Source organism: Argentina silus (assembly GCF_951799395.1).
Source record: "Argentina silus genome assembly, chromosome: 2".
Lineage (NCBI taxonomy): Eukaryota > Metazoa > Chordata > Actinopteri > Argentiniformes > Argentinidae > Argentina > Argentina silus.
This window is the reverse complement of record NC_139656.1, coordinates 16,016,982-16,037,102: the sequence shown is the minus strand read 5'-3', so window position 1 is coordinate 16,037,102 and position 20,121 is coordinate 16,016,982. Positions and strand designations below refer to the sequence as shown.

General features: G+C 40.8%; 1 protein-coding gene across 5 annotated transcripts in view; it reads right to left on the bottom strand.

Annotated features, from left to right (window-relative positions):
* LOC310801031 (muscarinic acetylcholine receptor M4-like) overlaps positions 1-20,121 on the bottom strand; it is a gene marked incomplete at both ends in the record, with an annotated part of 96,216 nt that overhangs the window by 58,029 nt on the left and 18,066 nt on the right. For all 5 annotated transcript variants that reach the window (XM_083664971.1, XM_083664972.1, XM_083664974.1 and 2 more), the window contains 3 exons: positions 4,849-4,959; positions 15,994-16,097; positions 17,883-17,963. In XM_083664971.1, the coding sequence (XP_083521097.1) occupies positions 4,849-4,959; positions 15,994-16,097; positions 17,883-17,963 (296 nt within the window). The remainder of the gene's footprint in view (positions 1-4,848; positions 4,960-15,993; positions 16,098-17,882; positions 17,964-20,121) is intronic.

The window sequence follows — 20,121 nt, the reverse complement described above, 5'->3', positions numbered from 1 at the left end:
ATTGAAATGGCACAAGGTTGCAACACTGAACACTTGATTTTTCAATGTATTTTTTCACTCAATTTCGAATGGAGGTAAGGGATGAGGGAAGAGTCGGCCTAATTCTTGTCATTGGAGGATGTTACAGTATTATCCCTCCTTCCCCATCATGCCTGCGTCTCTTAATAGTCCTATGAGGATAACAACACAACCTTGTTACACACTCTAAACATACTCTAAAACACATTCAGTAAGAAAGGGGCTTGTTTTAAATGAGTGTTAGATGCCTGATACAGTATTAATGCGCCATTCCAACAACCTATTAATTTGGCAAGGGAAGAGAGAGTGGTTCCATTGAAAGTGTTCCATGATAGAGTCAGGCTACAAACACATGAACATTAGACATTAATGTGGACTCTGTGATAACCTGGTCACAATTATGTTGTGCTGTTTTAACAGAACCTGTAGCTAACGCACACCACATTGAGGGAAATAGGAACAATGAGAATAAAGTATCAACAAATTAACCAATTTAACAGTTTCAAAGAAACATACAAAATAAACAAAATGCTTTAAACAAATGGAATTTTTACCATAAGTCTAACGCTAAGTGTGTCAAGGACACAAAGGAGATTGGTGCCTATGACGGGCCTAACCCAACTCCCAGAATGCATGTTCTGTTCTCCTTAAATATCATCCCAACAATAGAACAGAGACATCGATGGGAGAAGCCTATTGGCCTATGCTATAGTCATTACAATAGCATAGGAATTTACAAAAGACGAGGTGCGATATCCTCAGGACATCCTCCAGGCATGCTCATTCAACTATAAATCAGAGATCCTGGGCTGAGAGAGAGAGGGGCATATATCATCATTCACACCAATGGGCACTGTCATTGTATCTTGTTGCTGTTTTGTTGGTAACTAACATGCCTTCCAGTTTGTCATCCGGACTGTCCAATGTTTTACCAAAACATTTATAAAGTTGCCAGTTATGTCTACTATTGATTTGAAACGGCTATAGTTCTAGCGCTGATTTTGATTAAATGGTTTGACAGAATCAGTTTCTCAATAATTTGCTGGACTGATTCACTTAATCCGTTTACAGTCAGCGCATATAATTCTAGTTTGTTCATGGTTGTTGGTGCCAGACGGGCTGGTCTGAGTATTTCAGAAACTGCTGATCTACTGGGATTTTCATACACAACCATCTCTAGGGTTTACAGAGAATGGTCCAAAGAAGAGAAAATATCCAGTGATATCCAGCAGTTCTCTGGGCGAAAATGCCTTGTTGATGTCAGAGGAGAATGGCCAGACTGGTTCGAGATGATAGAAAGACAACAGTAACTCAAATAACGTTACAACTAAGGTATGCAGAAGACCATCTCTGAACGCACAACACGTCGAACCTTGAAGCAGATGGGCTACAAAAGGGGGTCCAACCCAGTACTAGCAAGGTGTACCTAATAAAGTGGCCGGTGAGTGTATGTGTGTGTGTGTGTATATATATATATATATATATGTATATATACACACACACACACACACACACACACACACACACACACACACACACACAACACTTTATTAGGAACATCTGTACACCTTCTCATGGTGGAGGTGGTGTAATGGTGTGGGGAATGTTTTCTTGGTACACTTTGGGCCCGTTAATACCAATCAATCATCACTTGAATGCCACAGCCTATTTGAGTATTGTTGCTGACCATGTGCATCCCTTCATGGCCACAATTTACCCATCTTCTAATGGCTACTTCCAGCATGATAATGCACCATGTCACAAAGCACAAGCCGTCTCAAAGTGGTTTCATGACAATGAGTTCAGTGTTCTTCAGTGGCCTTCCCAGTCACCAGATCTGAATCCAATAGAACACCTTTGGGATGTGGTAGAATGGGAGATTCACAGCTTGAAAGTGCACGTGAAACATCTGCAGGAATTGCATGATGCAATTATGTCATCATGGACCAGAATCTCAAAGGAATGTTTCCAACATCTTGGGGAATCAATGCCACGAAGAATTTAGACCGTTTTGAGAGCAAAGGGAGGCCCTACCCAGTATTAGTATAGTGTTCCTAATAAAGTGTTTGGTGAGGTTTTTTTTGATTATTGTAATAAAACGTGTTTTTTGATTCTGAATGAACAATGGCAGCCTGGGTGAATTACTTGAGGGGTAGCCTATGAGGACAAATTCTAAATTAAATCCTTGGATAAACCTTATTAACCAAATCATGTCTTCGTGGACACTTGATAAAATTACATGGAAAATATATGGCAGTGTTTTCCCCACCATTGAATCGGCGTGGCAGGCAGAAAATCTAAAATTCCATATTAATTAACTCAGCGATATAATGTTTCTCATTTGAATACATCAGGGAGGATCGGGGAAGCTTATATGATTCTTTGAAGGGGGTTCCTGCAATCTAGAGCCTTGAAGGGAGCCAAAGTTACTATACATTACCACCAAAGATACAGGGGACACCGCTACAGTCTCCGTTGAAAATACAACAAGCATCTTAGCATGCTAACATATGCATGTCTATACAGTACCCACTACTGATCACTGCTGTTGATCATCTTAGCATGCTAACATATGCATGTCTATACAGTACCCACTACTGATCACTGCTGTTGATCATCTTAGCATGCTAACATATGCATGTCTATACAGTACCCACTACTGATCACTGCTGTTGATCATCTTAGCATGCTAACATATGCATGTCTATACAGTACCCACTACTGATCACTGCTGTTGATCATCTTAGCATGCTAACATATGCATGTCTATACAGTACCCACTACTGATCACTGCTGTTGATCATCTTAGCATGCTAACATATGCATGTCTATACAGTACCCACTACTGATCACTGCTGTTGATCATCTTAGCATGCTAACATATGCATGTCTATACAGTACCCACTACTGATCACTGCTGTTGATCATCTTAGCATGCTAACATATGCATGTCTATACAGTACCCACTACTGATCACTGCTGTTGCCAATATACAGCAATGTTTTAGTCATACATTTGAGAATAATTAAGTTACTTAAAAAGACACAGGCTCTGTTGTATTAGTGGCCAATACTGTATAAATATTTTATAAGTCACCATATAGGCCTTTTAGGATAGAGATTTCAGATAGGATAATTACAAGCGAGCATGAAACGCAGCAAAGCACTATGGGAGGTTAAACTAGGGAGTTCAACTTCATCTTGAAACTAATACAGAGGCATTCAAATTGCACCATCCCACTCTGTTGGTAATTGCACAACTTTTCAGCATTTCTGTGTGCGATGTGTCTTCGCTAAACATCTTTTTTAGCATATCAGTCAGTCATCTGCATTTGGCAGGCTTTCCAGGTCATCAAGGGGAGAGTCATTTGCATTCACTGCGATAATATTGCAAACCCTCTTCTTCTAATCATAGCTGAGGAGCTTCCACACACTGCTAACTTGTCTCTTCCTTTCCCCAACAGCTGTTACAGTTCATCGTTAAAGGCACCACAAACATCAATTATATATGAGCAGCATGGCGAAGAGAGGCCAGAGCCCAGTCTGTCTATGGAGCTGATTTGAGAGAGTGGTACTGTACACAGTACACATTGCAGTGAGTTGAGAACTTACTCAGAAAGAGTGAAGTAACAGGGAACAGCTGCTGAGCCACTGTTCTGGAATGAAAGTTATTTAACAGGAGGCATTTGGATTATAGTAATTTACTTTCGATAATATCTTACTTGAGCTTTGGCCAAAAATGTATATGCTATGTGAAAACATTATTGAATTCCTGTGGTATATAATGGGCTTCAATTGATACTATACTACATTCTATCTATCTAATTTGTATTTCAGGAGCGAATGATCAAGAGTACAAGCTTTGACCTCTTTTGATCGTATTTTTTGTTCATTGGATAGTGTCAATACATGAGTGGGGGGTAAATTCTATGGAAAATGTTTCTAAAACAGGCCCAAAATACTCAAACAACAATGGCTGATGTAATGATGAAACAGAGATGAAATAGGGTGGATATGTCTTTGTTTACCCATGATCTGAATCGATAATGAAACAGTTGACAAGCCATCTAACAGCCTGCCCACACAGTGGAGTTAAAACCACTTTGCTGGGGGGAGTGAGTAAGTGAGTCACAAGGTGGGAGGGTCTGAACTGTAGAAATGGGAGCACTGAACCACTAGGAATACATTGACTACTAGCCCTCCTAAAAATAAGAACAAACCGACTAATGTAAAATCGTTTCATGCCTCAAAAGCCATTAAAAAAACAGTTTGTCAACGAAACCCTCATACTCATTTCTTAAATGCATCTTTCCTATAGCCTACAATAGGTTTAAAGAAAATGAAGCTGGGTTTGGCCGCTAGATGTATTGGAGTGGAATCACTCAGCAGGTTAATCTGCTACAGGATGTTCAGAGGAGTAGCACAAGGGTCTGCGTAATAGCGCTCTGCTCCCTACCCTGTGAGGTGGTCTGGAAAAACCTGGCCTGAAGCACAGCTACATAAGCAGGACATGCCTCTCAATATGAGCCTGATGATAAAGAGAATGGCAGAGACTTATATAGCATCGGGTACATTAGGCATGGGACAAAAGTAGAAGGCACTCAGCAGCATGGCACTGCAGGGAAAGTATTGGGACATGAGCTGGCCCATTAAGACACATAGGTCAAGATAGAGACTAAACAGCATTATAGAACAGTACAGGTCAGTGTTGTGGTTGGACATGAAACAATGCCTGCAATAAGAGTGTGAAAGATCTGACTGAGATTAGAGGGGAGACCATTAACCCCCCCCCCTCCATTCTTCCCATCACCCCATACAGTGGACAACTTACAATTGCTGATTTCTGGTAGGTCAAACTTGGTGAAGTCCCACCACTGGAGGCGGTAGGTGGTGTTGGCGATGTTGCTGGCCACAGCCGATTGACCGTCCCCAATAACCGCACCTAGGAGAGAGAAAACAGAGATTCTCATCATGTAGAAGATTCATCTCACCGGTCAGCAGTGGCGTGGACTAGAAATGTAAGAAGAAACAAAACTGTATTATCATTCATATTAAATAGGTTATGAAAATATTTGACTTTGTTGAGCAGTCATCTAACATGAAACCACCCAATGTTTCTACTGTATAATGGTACTCTGATAATGCACATGGCATTCTCATCCCCTCATATTCATGACATTCAAGTTAACAACATAGTCCAGGAAAGAAATGCATCATGATGCCCATTATGCTTGATGCTTGCTCATCATCCAACCACTGGTATTTTGATTGCCTGGAGTGTAACGTTAAAAGGGATGTACATTAACATGAGTGACAATAATGGAATCCTGACGAGGTGCACTTCACTTGTGGCTCCTTGTGATTTAGAATGTCAGCATAAGACCAATGGAAATCAGACAAATGCCACAGGAAAACCACTTTACAATGCTAAAACCATTTATCAACGGTCAAGTGGGGCAGTTGAAGTCGGCAAATTATTTGTCTTTAACCTGAGAAATCGATGTCTAAAATAATTCATAAGAACATCAGGCTCAAGACAGCTCCAAAATGCCAATCTCCTTCTTAGATTATGTTAGTAAAATGTATGAGTAAAAAATGCATTAACAATACAGCAATACATTCCTATCTCAATTGATAATGAGGCCTAATCAATCATGAGTGTGAATGAATTTACCAACTCTAGTTTTACATCTGAACAAACATATCCATGTATATTAGATGTCATGTCCATGTCAGAAGATGTCATCCGGAAAAAAAAAAAAACTCAAAAACTGTCCAATTTATTCACATATAAAATTATGTAAGCATGTGTAAGTTAATTGTACTGGATAGGTCAAATATAGTCCAGATTTAATTAAGCAGACTAATTATGCAAGAATACTGTGGGTTAACCTACTTGTGATGTGTTTTCTGTCTTTAAGGGTACATGAGTGTGCACGTATCTCCCCATTTGAGAGTCTAAAGTTGAACAGGACAGTCTCGTAAACTGCCACTGCCAATGACCCCAATCATTTTCTCACAGTTATTTGGAATAGAGATAAAAGCCTTAGGCTTGTCATACAAAAACAACTTGTACTGACTTGACTGCAAAATAAATAGAAATTAATCTCAAGACAACAAACACAATAGCTGTTTATACTAAGTGTTTCTTCTTCTTTCAAGTTGTTTAAAAAACAAACTAGATTAAATACAGATTGAGTTTGCCATAATTAGCTATGCTTACATGACACAATTTTATCAAAAAATTACAGAAACTGCAGAGTGTAAGGGATTAAGTGCTTATTTTTTTTTTTATCGGCTGCACCATGGTAATGGGCTAAACCTCTTTCAAGGCTGCAGTTTTCCTTCTTACAGGAATACATCAAGTTTGCTGCGAAACTGCAGCATTTCGGAAAGTCAAAAAAGGTGACCATCTCCATAAAGTTGAAAAACAAAAATTGTTACATACATTTTACTTGCATAGGGTTGCAATTTGCCTAAAATTATTCTTTATAAGTACTCTTGTCTGAAAATCATAACTAGCCATCAGATGGACTGCTGAATGATCAGATGAATGCTGTCTGTCGGGTCTCTACTGTTCCTCTGTTATACTGGAAATAAGGTGGCCATAAATTGACACAGCTTTATAAGTAACTTTAATTTAAAGTTTAAATTTAGTTGTTTTTTTAAGACTGACGTGTCCAAAGAGAATGTAAAGGGGGACTAGAGTGAGAGAGTAAAATAGGTGCAATACACATGGCTGAAGTTTTAAGCGCAATTCAAAATGACAATACCAGCAGTTATAAGCCCTACACTAGAGTGAGTTTGCCATCATATGAGCATCAACCTTCCTAGACATATTCAGTCATGCATATGTGCTGTAACTACAGTGTTACACAAAAGCAAAATCACTGTATATTTCTTCCTCCTTTTGCCCTACAGGCCGGGTCTGATAAGGTTCTGACTAAGTCAGGGACTAGTCAGAAAAAGGGGTCATTTTCAAACATTGGTAGAACTTGAAGGCAGTTCTTTACCAAGTATTCTGCTGGGGGCTATTTGCGCTTTAAAAATCAGAAGGAGGTGTAACTCTCAGGGAGAGCTTCTCTCTACCTTTTTCCCACAGTCATTTTGATACCTGCTGAGGAGTCTGAATGGCTGACTTCTGCTGGGCCTCTGGGTTTTGGTTCATATAGGGAGGTCTGAATGATCTGAATAATGGGTCCTTTACTGGCCACTGATTGCGCCCACATGGGTTGACCTCCCATATGCCAGATGACCTCTCCTACAGTACTGCACATCTTGCACATGAATGGCACATTTCCTTGGGCAAGATTGCTACAGTAGATTCAGGTGACTTTCTATGTCAGGACTCAGGACTCTCAATGGAGAGTGGATCACACTAATGTAATAAAGTGCTGGATTAGAAAGAGAGATGTATTATGGAGCATAGTCTAAAATAGGACAATGTAGTTGAGCTCTGCTGAGTAATGTTTGTGTGTGTATGATTTTGAGTAAGTGTAATACTGTATGTACAAATGTGTCTAAAGACAGTGTCTGTCCATTAACAACAGTTAGGTCTATATCTACATGTTTCATGCTCTGAAAATGAGTCTGTGACTGGACTTTAGATTAATGCAGCACAGGTTTGAGTGCTGTTACAATACAACTTTTTAAGGTACAGTATAATAAACAACAAAGAAGAATTTACTTTTTTTGGCAGGTTAGGTGCGGCTGGAAATGTTCGGTGTCCAACTTCTGCTTGTGTTTTTACTTACCGTAGTCTGTCCTGAGCCAGAATGATTGTGTTTCCCAAATTAACTAACCAATCATCTACAAGCAGAGTATCATCTGTCACATCCATACCTGGAGTGAATTATTGAAAGGAATGGGTTACTTTATCTCAAACAAGAACTGAAGGGACAGTCTCTGGTTTTACTAACCAGAAATGTAGCACCTACTTAATCAAGACCGACAGCTCCTTCATGGAGTTTCTCTCTCATAACGAGAAAGCTGTTGTCAGCTGTCCTACTACAGCTCTCAGGAAAGTATTATTAAATCCAAATGCATATCCCTGGAGGATTTCCTGGCAAGTTGTTAAGAGCTGACTGTGACCATAAGGGTGTGAGAAAGTGCCAGTGACTTCATGCAGTAGAAACATTTAGGCCTACAGCTCATTCTGAATAGTCCTCATTTACCCCCCTCATAATACCAGGGAGGAGAACAAAATCATCATCTAGTAATGGCTTACATTGATGGTCTCAATCACTAGTCTCAACACTACCAATAGCTGTGAATAGCCTACATGAACAACATTCTGTAACCTCTCTTACGATATTGCTTTATTGCATCCTGACGAAAACTTAAATCTACAAAAGTAGATTATGATATACATAGCCCAATAACACTTCTCCGTCTGAATTTTGAGGATGTGTTAAGTGTTATTATACAAGCCCTGTGCATATCCAATTCAGCTGGTTGTGTTATGTAGGCTTCCTGGGATATGACACACTGCACAAAAATCTGTTGCCCATCAGGCAATACAAAAATTAGTAAAAAAGTTAAGTCGGAAAGAGACTAAATCCCTGATGTTTTGAGCTTAATGCTGACAGCTGGAAACTTCCACTTTCCTATGGTGACTGCACATAACAAGCATTCAGCAGTGACAATCGGCCAGCAGGCCATCAGTATCTTCTCAACATTTAGTTGCAGTGCAATCTGGTATCAGATCAGAGGAAAGTGGATTCATAGATTCTAAGTTCTGAATACTCCATCTAGCATTTCCATGATATGCAAATGTTTTCAGACTGTTTCCTGTTTACTGGAACTCTCTGGTTGAATAATCAGCGTTTTCTCAGAAACATTGTTAAAGACAATAAAAATCATGCTGTAGAATATTCTGAGATGTTATGTTGGGCCATGACACTTATCATTTTGTTACAATGACCCTCCGACATCATAGTCTGAGGTTTACATCTTGATGGTATCATGCATATTTCATGTAAGACTCACATCCACTACCAAAATCAGCAAATCTATGGGAGTACATTAAACATGTTCCTGTTACTGAAAGTTGCACAAACAGGAGGACTGAGGAGAGGAAGTGAGGGAAAAATAGCAGGAGTGGGGAGGCAATCAGCCATTCCAGAGATCTCTGCTCAACACCATGACAATCCACTCCAGTCTTTTAAGAGGGGGTTCAACAGTTACATCTATTAAAGACAGGCTTGCTGTTGGCAGGCTCTCCCCGCACTAAAACCACTACACTTTTCTGTCTGAGTATCTATCTGCCACAGTATGAAACACCTCTGTCAGGGTGTACAAACAGGAGATAAAAGGTTGGCCTTCAATCTATAAAGAGAGACGACTGCATCACTGAGTCAGGCCTATCAAGGCATTTGAATGCATGTCCTCAATAGTGAGGATACATTACATAAAACCATTAACAATAATGAATCGCTGTTTGTTACTCAATTATTGTGTTATTCTATAGGACGAATACATATGAAATGGCTGCATTAAAATCACAAATTAGCCTAGATTCTCTATAAACTGAGGTAGCTTGGTTTACACTTGACTATAACACATTTGAACAGGAAACTTAGTTCTGAGGCTCAGTGTTTAGTTGGCCTTTGGGAGAAAGTCGACGCACACAGTGGTTCCTTGAGGGCTAACACAGTGTAAGTGTTGCATATAACAGCTTCTCCAGAGTTGGGAACATGGAGATAACTGTCAGGTCTGGCTTGACTTTGACAAGAGCCCAGGCCAACTGGGTGGTCGTGAGCTTAAAGGGCTACATTTCAGGTGAGGGGACACAGACATGGAGTATTCCCAACTAAAAACTTCAACAGAATAACAATGGATGTAAGGAACAGGAAGAGCTTGAATATGAGGAGGCGGCACACACTTATCAGTTTGGGACCTGTTCCTGCATTGTTAGTGTTCCTCCTCAACAGATGCCTGCAGTCTCTTTGACATAGAGACTACTCTTTTGGTTATGGTGCTGAGGTAAATGTTGGTAGCAAAGAAGAACATACTGTAATGAAAATAATACTATGTTTCATTAATCTATTCAATCCTCCCACCCGTTATCATCACAGAAGCCGATGCTGCAACTCAAAGATACAAGAGAATGAATAACAAATACATGACTGATTCAAAAGGGAAAATCTCCACGGGGGGAAATAGTTTCTTATATTCATGTCAGCAAGTTGCTCCTTATTTGAGTTAAGCTCAAGAGATTTACTTTGGAAGATAGATGGATTTAGGATGGAGGGAGAGAGAAGAAAAGAGTCAGGGTAGGGAAGAGTGTAGGGGTAGTGATAAAATGGACAGACAGCGATGGTGCGTTGGAGGAGAGAGAAGAGGGGTGAGGTGTGTGTGTGTTGGGAGGGGGGAGGCGCAGGCAAACAAAGGGAGTGAAGGTGATTCTCGGCAGAGACAGGAGGTAAATGAGGTGAGAGGAGAGCAGAAGTGGGCCAAGGTGACAAGAGACTGACAAGGCTCTCTTTCACAATGTGTCAGAGGCAGCTGAAGCGTCACAGAATACAACACACCTTGCATATCCTCTCTCTCCACTTGGCTGCACACGTGAGGTTTGGCTGAAGTTTCTCATCTTTTCAGGTTGGCGGCAGCCCCCTAAGTCAAAGCCCAAGTGAGAAGTAGGCCCCTGACTGGTCAACTTCCTGGGGACAGCTAATAGGACCAACTGTCTCTCTTCTAGCTGCCTTAATGAACGAAGATTTCCTGTTTCCCTGACGCCTCCAGTGACTTGTATTGCCATTTCAGAGGATACATGCCCAGAGCTAAAATGAATTTAAAAGCTATGGATTAAACATAAACAGTCTGCACTAGCATCATTCACTCATCAGCACTAGCTATATTCCATGTTGGTTTAGAATACCTCAATCAAATTTAACCTGCTATAATATGTTTTCTCCCCATCCCTGCTATTCACCTTTCGGTAGGGTGCTTAAAGTTGGCAGGGGTTTAATCCCTGCACACCGCCGTAACGTACACGTGGTGTGAAGTGCTGCTGAAAGCCACCACAAGGTGGTGAGAAGAGCTGTGAAGGATGTTTGAAAAGAGAATGGTTTGCCTTATCAGATACATGTGTATTGGAAAAATCAAGGTTATTATAGCAGCTCATGAATTGCAGATCACACATTCTCTCACAGCACAGAGAAACAGGGGGAAATGTTTTAGCACAGTCTAACATGAATAAGCACGAATTGGTTATAATAATGTAACAGAATTAAGTTTTTAGGGTACACCTGGGCTCTTCCTCCTCAGACCTCTCTACCCCCTAACACCCTTCATTACCGTAAAAAAAATATATCCCATAAAACAGAAGAGGTTCCAATAGCCATGGCGAGTGATCACATCCTGTGCAAGTTGCAAACTAAGCCTATAGCCTACCATTAAAAAACAGCAAATTTGTTATCATGTTCACAGGACAAGAACCCTAACCCTGAGATGATAAAAAGAAGACAGTTTTATTACACCTTACTAAAATGAAGCAACTGACTATCAAATGTCTTCACAGTCTATCAATCCAGTATATCCTAGATGGCGTATACAGGCCAAAGGCCTGTAAGCTCAGTGATCTGCTTATCAATGAGAGCTTGCATGAGTTTGCAAAGCAGCTGAGCAAGGACTGGCACAAACACAACAAATCTATATTGTTTTATGCAACTTATCAAGTGGAACAATGGATAACAAGTATGCAATATGTAAGTTATTATATGTGCCAGAGCTGGAAAAAATTCATACTCACAATAAAGCATTTCAGTAATAGTTTTAAGATGCTCCTTTTATGTCACATCCTGTTTGGGACTGAAACCCTTACTTTGTCATGGGTGTATCGAAGAGGAATAACACAACAGAGAAAGGGATCCTTGTACAACATACTGAGGCACTGAAATAGCAGCCACTGAAATAGCAGTGTTCAGATTTGAAGTGCCCTGTGTTATGCACTGAAAGCTGAGTGCTGCAGGGGCTTTATGTAAGGTTGTCATCAGTGCTGGAGATGGGGATGCTTTAACACCCTCCAGGCAAACTGAGGGACAAAACCAGGAGAGTCTAGGGTGATATTTAGTTCACAGATGCCCCCACCAACATTCATATTCATAGAGAGGTGAAAGGCTGTCACATCTGCCACCAGGCCAGTCACAAGAGAAAAGCCCAGAGGGCAAGAGGAGTGATGGAGCAGCACTAAAAGCAATGCAGGTCTTCACAGTCATGGTGCACTACCTTCAGAATACTCAAATCTAAGTAACAGTAAGGCATATATAGAGGGCCACAGATATCACTACCTGAGGTGCAGTTACTTTACTTAAATACTTGTGTGTAGAAGACAGGCCAGGGATTACCTGGTCAGGGCTCCCACTCTTTTCAAGAAATAATTTTCTTGAAAATGTGACATGTTCCGATTTATAATAGGGAGACATTACTCACTGAGTGGCGAAATTCAAGCAATTACCATCAATACTACATTACTACATACTACATAATACAATACTGTGCTTGCTGCCACACAGCCTGAGTAGATAAATCATGTATAGAACATGTCATGTCACACCTCTCCTCTGCACTCTCCACTGGCCTTCAGTAGTGGTGTGCATCATATTCCAGACCCTGGTGCTTGCCTACAGGGTAACTAAGGGAACAGCTCCTCCATATCTCTAGGCTACGGTCTGTCCTTATACCCCAGCACGAGCAAGTTGGTGCTAATCAATTAGTAAACCTAATCAATGAACCCATTTTCAAACAGCAATATTGACCCTCCCTTTTCTTTACTACTGTAATATCCTTAGCTAATACTTACGAATAGGCTTGTGTTCAAGTCACTGAAGAATCACTGCAGTGGCATAATTTCAGCTAAAACTAATGTATGGCAGAATCATTGGCGCAAATATTCCTAATCATTATATGAGTGGAGGGTCGGGAGTCCTCTGCCAGGAAAATGTGGTCTTCTGTAAGCACATTTCATGCAATTCCATATAGTTTTCAGCAACAATTTTTAAGCAGCAGTTCACTGACTACCAAGTCACAACACAGCCCACCCCCCCCCCCTATGCCGAGTCAATTACTGCCATGTACTGTATCAAGGATACCTATTTCACTTTGAGAGAGCAGAGAGTCAGTTTCACAAACACAAGATTCACATCAACCAAGTGTTCAATTGTTGAATTTGCACCTAATTGAGTAAACATATAGGCACTGTTGTGCAAATAAAATTAACATTGTTAATGTTTTTTGTTTTTTTTATTCCCATGGTATCTTTTGATTATTTTGCTTTGGCTACACAGTAACCTACCCATGAATTGTTTTAGTGAAGGCTGCATAAGTTATTTCATTTCAAGGAATTATAATAAAATAAGTAATGGCCTAATGGGCTACATAACAGAACCAATAGAAACAGAGATTTTCTAAAACGATGTGAGTAGGCCTATAATCACCAAACTGTACGTAATTAGGGTTAATGTAGGCGTAGTTTAACAACACACTGACACTCATGCCATGGACTAAACTGTTTTAATTACTTTTATAATTCTCTCCAATCCTTGATCCTGCTTCACTAGTTGTGGTATAACACTGTGGCTCAGAGGGTGCAGTTGCGCTGATCCAATAAGCTACCTGACTTTTCAGTTGACTAGGTAGCCTAGGTAGTTTAGTTTAGTAGCCACTCAAATTGTCTCACTACATCAACGTTTCTGTGTTTAACAAGTTGAAGAACCAATAGCGACACAGTGACTGATGCTTTTAACCTGCACTTCTGAACTGACCTTCCCTGGACTCTGCCGTCGCACACAGAAACAAGGTATGCCAAAACACATTTTGAATTGATGCAGCAGCTCATTTGATCAAGTTATGATGGCAAACAAAAACAGTAAAGACTATGCATGTGTAATCTTATACGATTATTTCCATGCCCCTCCAAGTTTTACAGGACATTTTCCCCCCTCATTTCCATGTGTTTTCCAGGCCTGGAAGACCTAATCTTTAAATTTGCATTTCCATGATGTGTTGGAACCCTGCTGGTATTTATTTCATGACTGTAATAATGTGGAGCTAAGCTGAACCGTTATAGTCTTTCTGTGTCACATTATTTTGAGTGTGTGCTGTGCCTGCACCCCTCTAACCTGTCTCTCTTCACTTCAGGTCAGCCATTACCACCCGTATTCACTGTGATTGGGAATTGCAGAGGGTTCAGGGTTCACAGGCTGAACAGATAATATCATGCTGTCCCCTTCTCTCCTTACCCCTGTGCTGACAAGGCGATGTCATTGCAGGTCAGCCTCTTCATTTTGTGATTCTCCTTGGGCATCACAAGCAGATTGGCCACTGAGATGAGAATGCAGGCAAGGGACATACACTGTACAGTATAGCCGCAATCTTCAACTGCCTCTTCAACTCTGAGTGATATGACACGCAGTTAACCCCTACAACGCCAAACCCAGGAGTTCATTGAAAAACTATAATTGCCAGTAATATAAACATGTACCAGCATATTTATTTTTGGAATGATTAAATATTGGCATTTCTTACTCTTACATAAGGGCAAATATACATTAACTGTATGGTCACTACTGTCCTCTACTGGTGGATTAAATCAGGAAGATTCAATAAAAGAATACAAGCTTTCTCAAAAGCCTCTCCTGAGCCTATTTACAATGTCAGTCAATTTCAATAGCATCCAAAACAAAAGAAGAGCACATCTATCTTCAGCTCTGCTGCATAACTGTGAACCGTAATGCTGCTGTGCTATATCCAAAATTGTGCGTGTGCGTGTGCGCTCACACACACACACACACACACACACACACACACACACACACACACACACACACACACACACACACACACACACACACACACACACACACACACACGGCATTTCAAGAAGGGCACTACCAACCATCAACACTGGCACTGTAATCAGTGTAGGAGATAAAAGGCTCTCTGTGTGGATGGGAGCAGATGGGATTGGCAGAGAAACATCTCACCTGACTCAAGGGGCCTATAACCTGATAATTGGGCAATCTCTCTGTATACATACTCTATTTAAACCAGGCAGACACATATAGGCACATATATTCAAGTTATTTGGAATGCTATTATTTGGACACACCAGAGATACAGGCAATGTACAGTAAGCAGTTCTCATGCAGATTGCAGGAAAGAAGAAGCACTATTTGCAAAAAGGTAATAAATGTGTAGGATAGTTGAGATGACAGATAGGGGCATGACTCCAATCTGGTGAGCAAAATGTGGTATTTGTCAAGGGGTTTAAGGTCATCTTCGTCAGTGGGCAAGGAAAGCCAAATGACAGTGAAACAGTACAAAGAGATATAACTCTCCACTGCAGGTCTCTCTTCTGTGTCTGTAATTTTCAGAGAACAAGAACAATGGGGGAACTTTTTAGATTGACATAAGCTCTAAACAAATATTCTCCTCATATCACCTCTGGGTGAGTGGAGTCAGAAGAGGAGTCAGAACCCATTAATAATGGATAAGAATGCTTGAGATGGGACATGAGAGAAATACACATTTTTACATGACCGATCAAATTCGTTTTTTTATAAGTTTGCTCTTTGGGAGCGGTGTGGGTGTTCCAGTATGTTTGCGAGAGTGTGGGAGGCAGACGAAAGAGGTTCTGAAGCACTCTCGTCGACGAATTCATTATCTGCACGTCCACATCAATACCACTGGAGCATGTGGATTGTGTTGGGAGAGCGTGGGTGGAGAGCACAGGGGCAGTCATTACGCTGGGGCCCTCTCTTCGCAAACACTTACCTGCGCTGCTGCACTAACACTGGCCAAATCAGGAGTGGCTGAACTGCTCATCCAGCTGAAATGGTACATTGTGTGGGCAACCAGGTCCTAAAACGTCAACGTGATCTGAAACATTAACAGAATGCTGCCTGGCTCTGCTCTGAGCCCCCAGTTCCAAAAGCAGAAGACATGACAGTCCACAGGAGGGGGGAACTTGACCTACCTGCTAGGACCCTGTTGACAGAGGAATGGGTTGCCAAGCCAGGCTGTCCTCTCTCATGGTGGAAGATCCCAGCGTACGGCAGGTACTCAGGCAGAAGAAATCGCCTTGGAGGAAGGGAGGGGAAGGAGCAGGTTATAAAGATTCAGGCAACAATTCACAATGGGCATGCCCTGGAAAGCACATGCTCATAATAAAAACCTAAAAACCTTGTTTCAATCACATACTCATGATCTTCCAGTGTGCAGTTGTGCTATATCCCTGCTCTTGTTTTAGGGAAACATATTCAAATAAATGTGTCTATGCAAAAGATAATAAAAAAATAAATAAAAAAATGTACAGTGCCCTCCGTAATTATTGGGACAATGACGCATTTGTTCTTATTTTGGTTCTACACTCCGAAATTTTGGATTTGAAATCAAACACTGAATACGTACAGAATACAGATTGTCAGCTTTTATTTGAGGTTATATAAATATTGGTTTAACTGTTTACAAAAAAGACAACCATTTTATACATAGTCCTCCTATTTCATGTTGCATCATTTGTGCAAGCATAAGAGAGTGAGATAGATATTGACAGCTCTCTTATGCCTGCACAAATGATGCAGGCATTTGCCTTTGGAGGGCAGGTTAGAGCTGCTAAAAAGTACCTAAAAAGAGTTCTGGAAAAAGGTATTGTAGACAGATGAGTGATGGCAAGAAGAAAGTGTGGAGAGAAAAAAGGAACTGCCCAAGATCCACAGCCTACCACCTCATCTGTGAAATATGGTGCAGGGGGTGTTATAGCTTGGGCATGTATGGCTGTCAATGTAACTGGCTCACTTCATTGATAATGTAACTGCTAATGGCAGCCAGGGCCAAAAAGTGGAAAGTTCTTAACTGGCCAAGTCAGTCTCCAGATGTAAATCCAATTGAACATGCATTTCATTTGCTGAAGCTGAGACTTAAGGCAAAAAGACCTCAAAACAAACAACAACTAAAGATGGCTGCAGTACAGACCTGGCAGAGCATCACCAGAGAAGATAGCCAGAGCCTGGTGGGGTCAATGGGTCGCAGACTTCAGGCAGTTATTGCATGCAAAGAATTTGCAACCAAATAGCCTACTGAACAGTGCTTAACTTCAACATTATATTATATCTGTCCCAATTCATTTGGTGGCCTGAAATCGGGGGACTATGTACAAAAAGTGTTCTAAGTAGTGAAACCACATGTACAAAAATACCCAAAAATAAAACCTGAGAATCTATACATAGCAATTGTTTGATTACAAATCCAAACTTTTGGAGTATTAGAGCCAAAAGAACAAAGAATGCTTCACCTTCCCAATAAGTATAGAGGGCACTGTATATCTATTTCTGTCTTTATGTGTTTTTGCATATTTCTTGATACAGTGGCCCTCTATATAGTTAAATCAGTGCTACGAAATTCAGTCCACGAAATAAATTTAAAATGCGTCTCTTCACAGGGTTTAAAATATACAAGTCTTGGGTTTGGCAATTTTTTCACTAATAATTCCTATAATTACAACACAACCTATGAGACAAATGACAGGCTATAAGAGAGTTTCCCAAATTATGGGCGTGAAGAGGTGGTTGGAAAAGAAATTGCCTACAGTTGGTCTACCAAACTGAACTAAAATGAATAAATCAATGAAAATGTCCACTGCTAATCAAATGTCCAATGCTTTCTTGCTTGTGCGCTGGCTATTCATCCCATCGGCGGGGTTTGGCAGCGGGACCTTGTGTCTCTTTTGGTCAATGATCATTTGCAATGTGGCTCTCTGGTTGCCAGATCTGAGTACCTCTTTGTTAAGTTGTTCATATAACTGGCACAAAACCAGCCAATCATTGCCATGGAATGGAAAATAACCAGCCAACTAGGGGTACTCACCGAGGAACAAAGCGTCCCAGAGAGGGGGCAGACATTCGAGCATTGCGTGGAGCTCTGTGTCTGGTGCGATCAACGTTATCCCTGTGAGGACAGCAGACAGAAACACATGTCAGTCAGATGGACAAAGACAGAGATGTCAATGCATGATTAATATTAAAACCCAAGTTACACGCTCATATCTCAAACCCTGAAACACCACATCTGGGCTCACTACATGGCCACTGTTTCACTCGAAAGTGTGATGTAAACTTAATATTGCCTTAAGACTGGGATACACTGAGCCAGACCATAGGCAGAGAGCTGCATTGGACTGCCTGTGATCATCAAGCAGCCTCAGACACCAGGCAGCCAAACAAAAACTCCTGTGAAGATTTAAAAAGTCATTGTAATGAACTCACAACAAGTCCTAGCTTTGGGAAAAGAGAAATAAGATAATAAGAGGCCTGGTGATTGCTGCTTTGAAGGAAAAAAGCATTATTTTGTAGATGACACTGGACACAGTGTCATATAAGGTGGAGCTGCTAATGCGATTATCCCCCTCAATGTCATTATTAAAGCTCTGCTCTCTTCTCTTTCCCATCAGCTTGTTATGAAACAGGCTGATGGTTTGAGAGAGAATTATAGCTCTCTAACTCCCTAAAATAATTTCTAAGGCTGAAGACCTGGTGTAGAGAAAGACAATGAAATAAATAAGAGAAAGGAGAAGTCAGACGTGGGAGAGAGAGAGAGAGAGCAAATATTACAACGCACATTGACTGTGAAGCCCTGTAAAAAGTCAAGCCCTGTCATTCTGTGCAGTTCTCTGGGGAGCATAATCCTGTTTCATCCACAGCCTTGTCTCAGGAAGCTTGTCACATGTAGTGTGTTGGATTTGAATTGAAGATTGTTTTGGCTACTATGTTGAGACTTGTGTTTTACTGTATCTACAACCAGTAGCCATCCACAAGCTGTGAATTGTGCACTGTGACAGAATAAAAAAGCTAATCTTACAGAATAACAACAAGGTGTAGCCTAAATCTGGCATGGGGAGATAAGGAGACATTTTGGTACAATATAGCACCCTAAATCCCAGCAGAGGTTATATAATGAATATGAGGGTGGTAGCACATGCCTAATCAGCTCTGAAGAGAACACAGGGTCTGTCTCCCACTGATCTGGAGGTGATGCCACACCATGCAATGACCCACTTACTGCCAGCAACATGGAGCTGGACCATTATAATGCTCGGGGAAATGTCATTATACAAATGGTGTAATTCTGAGTTCAGAAAACAAGAAAGGGCTTCTTAATAGTCATACAGTAGGAAAACATTCTAACAAAGACCTAGACCGAAAGTGTAATTATAAATAATATCCATGAGTGCTAGACCACTGATCCTGGAGAATGTCCCTGGCTTCAACACCATCCTTCTGCACTTTCACCAGAAGCACACCACAGGCTATCAGCATTAGCGCACATGAGTGGGAGAGAGAAAGTCCTAAAATCAATTTGAAAAATACATCACGACTTTGACCTTCGAGAGTCCTGCACCCTGCCTTCAATATACCAAAAATTATTTTGGTTCGAGAGGTTTCTGCTCCTTTGTTAGTTAGTCATTATGCATTACAGATCAAAACGGGGGAGTGCAGGGCTTCATCTCTGTCAGTCAGTGCCTAGAATGACTCTCTATGGCACTAACATAATAACTTAATCCACTGACAGAATCCAGGATTCTGCTATGGTATCATCTAAATCATTCTATTAGATCAGTTTATATTTTTAGAGGTAGAAATCACAAACTTGTCAACAATTTTAAGCTTGGTTATGAAAATGTGTAAATTAGGGCTATTCAATTGGCAGCCCACCATTAATTTAAACCAGTCCTTAGATCAATTTTTAACTTTAACAAACATCTGCAAAACAAAATCCGATATTTGGTCCTAAAATGAGCCCTCCAATAGGAGAAGCAGCTTTTCTCTGTTGTCCCGCCTATTGAGTACTGTCAATCAATATGACCAAGGTAACATTTTGCAGCCAATCAGCGTTCGCACGCAAGTCTTCAACGTTGAATTTGGAGAGATCTGAATCTAAATGTGAAAATGTCCCTCTCAATACTCAAGAAACGAAAGGTCAATGATGAAAATTGACAATTCAGCAGTGAATAGACTGGGAAGTATCTGTTCATATCAATTGCAAGTGGAAAACCAATGTGCTTGCTGTGTAACAAGCGTGTTTCTGTGGTAATTGACTTTCACCTGAG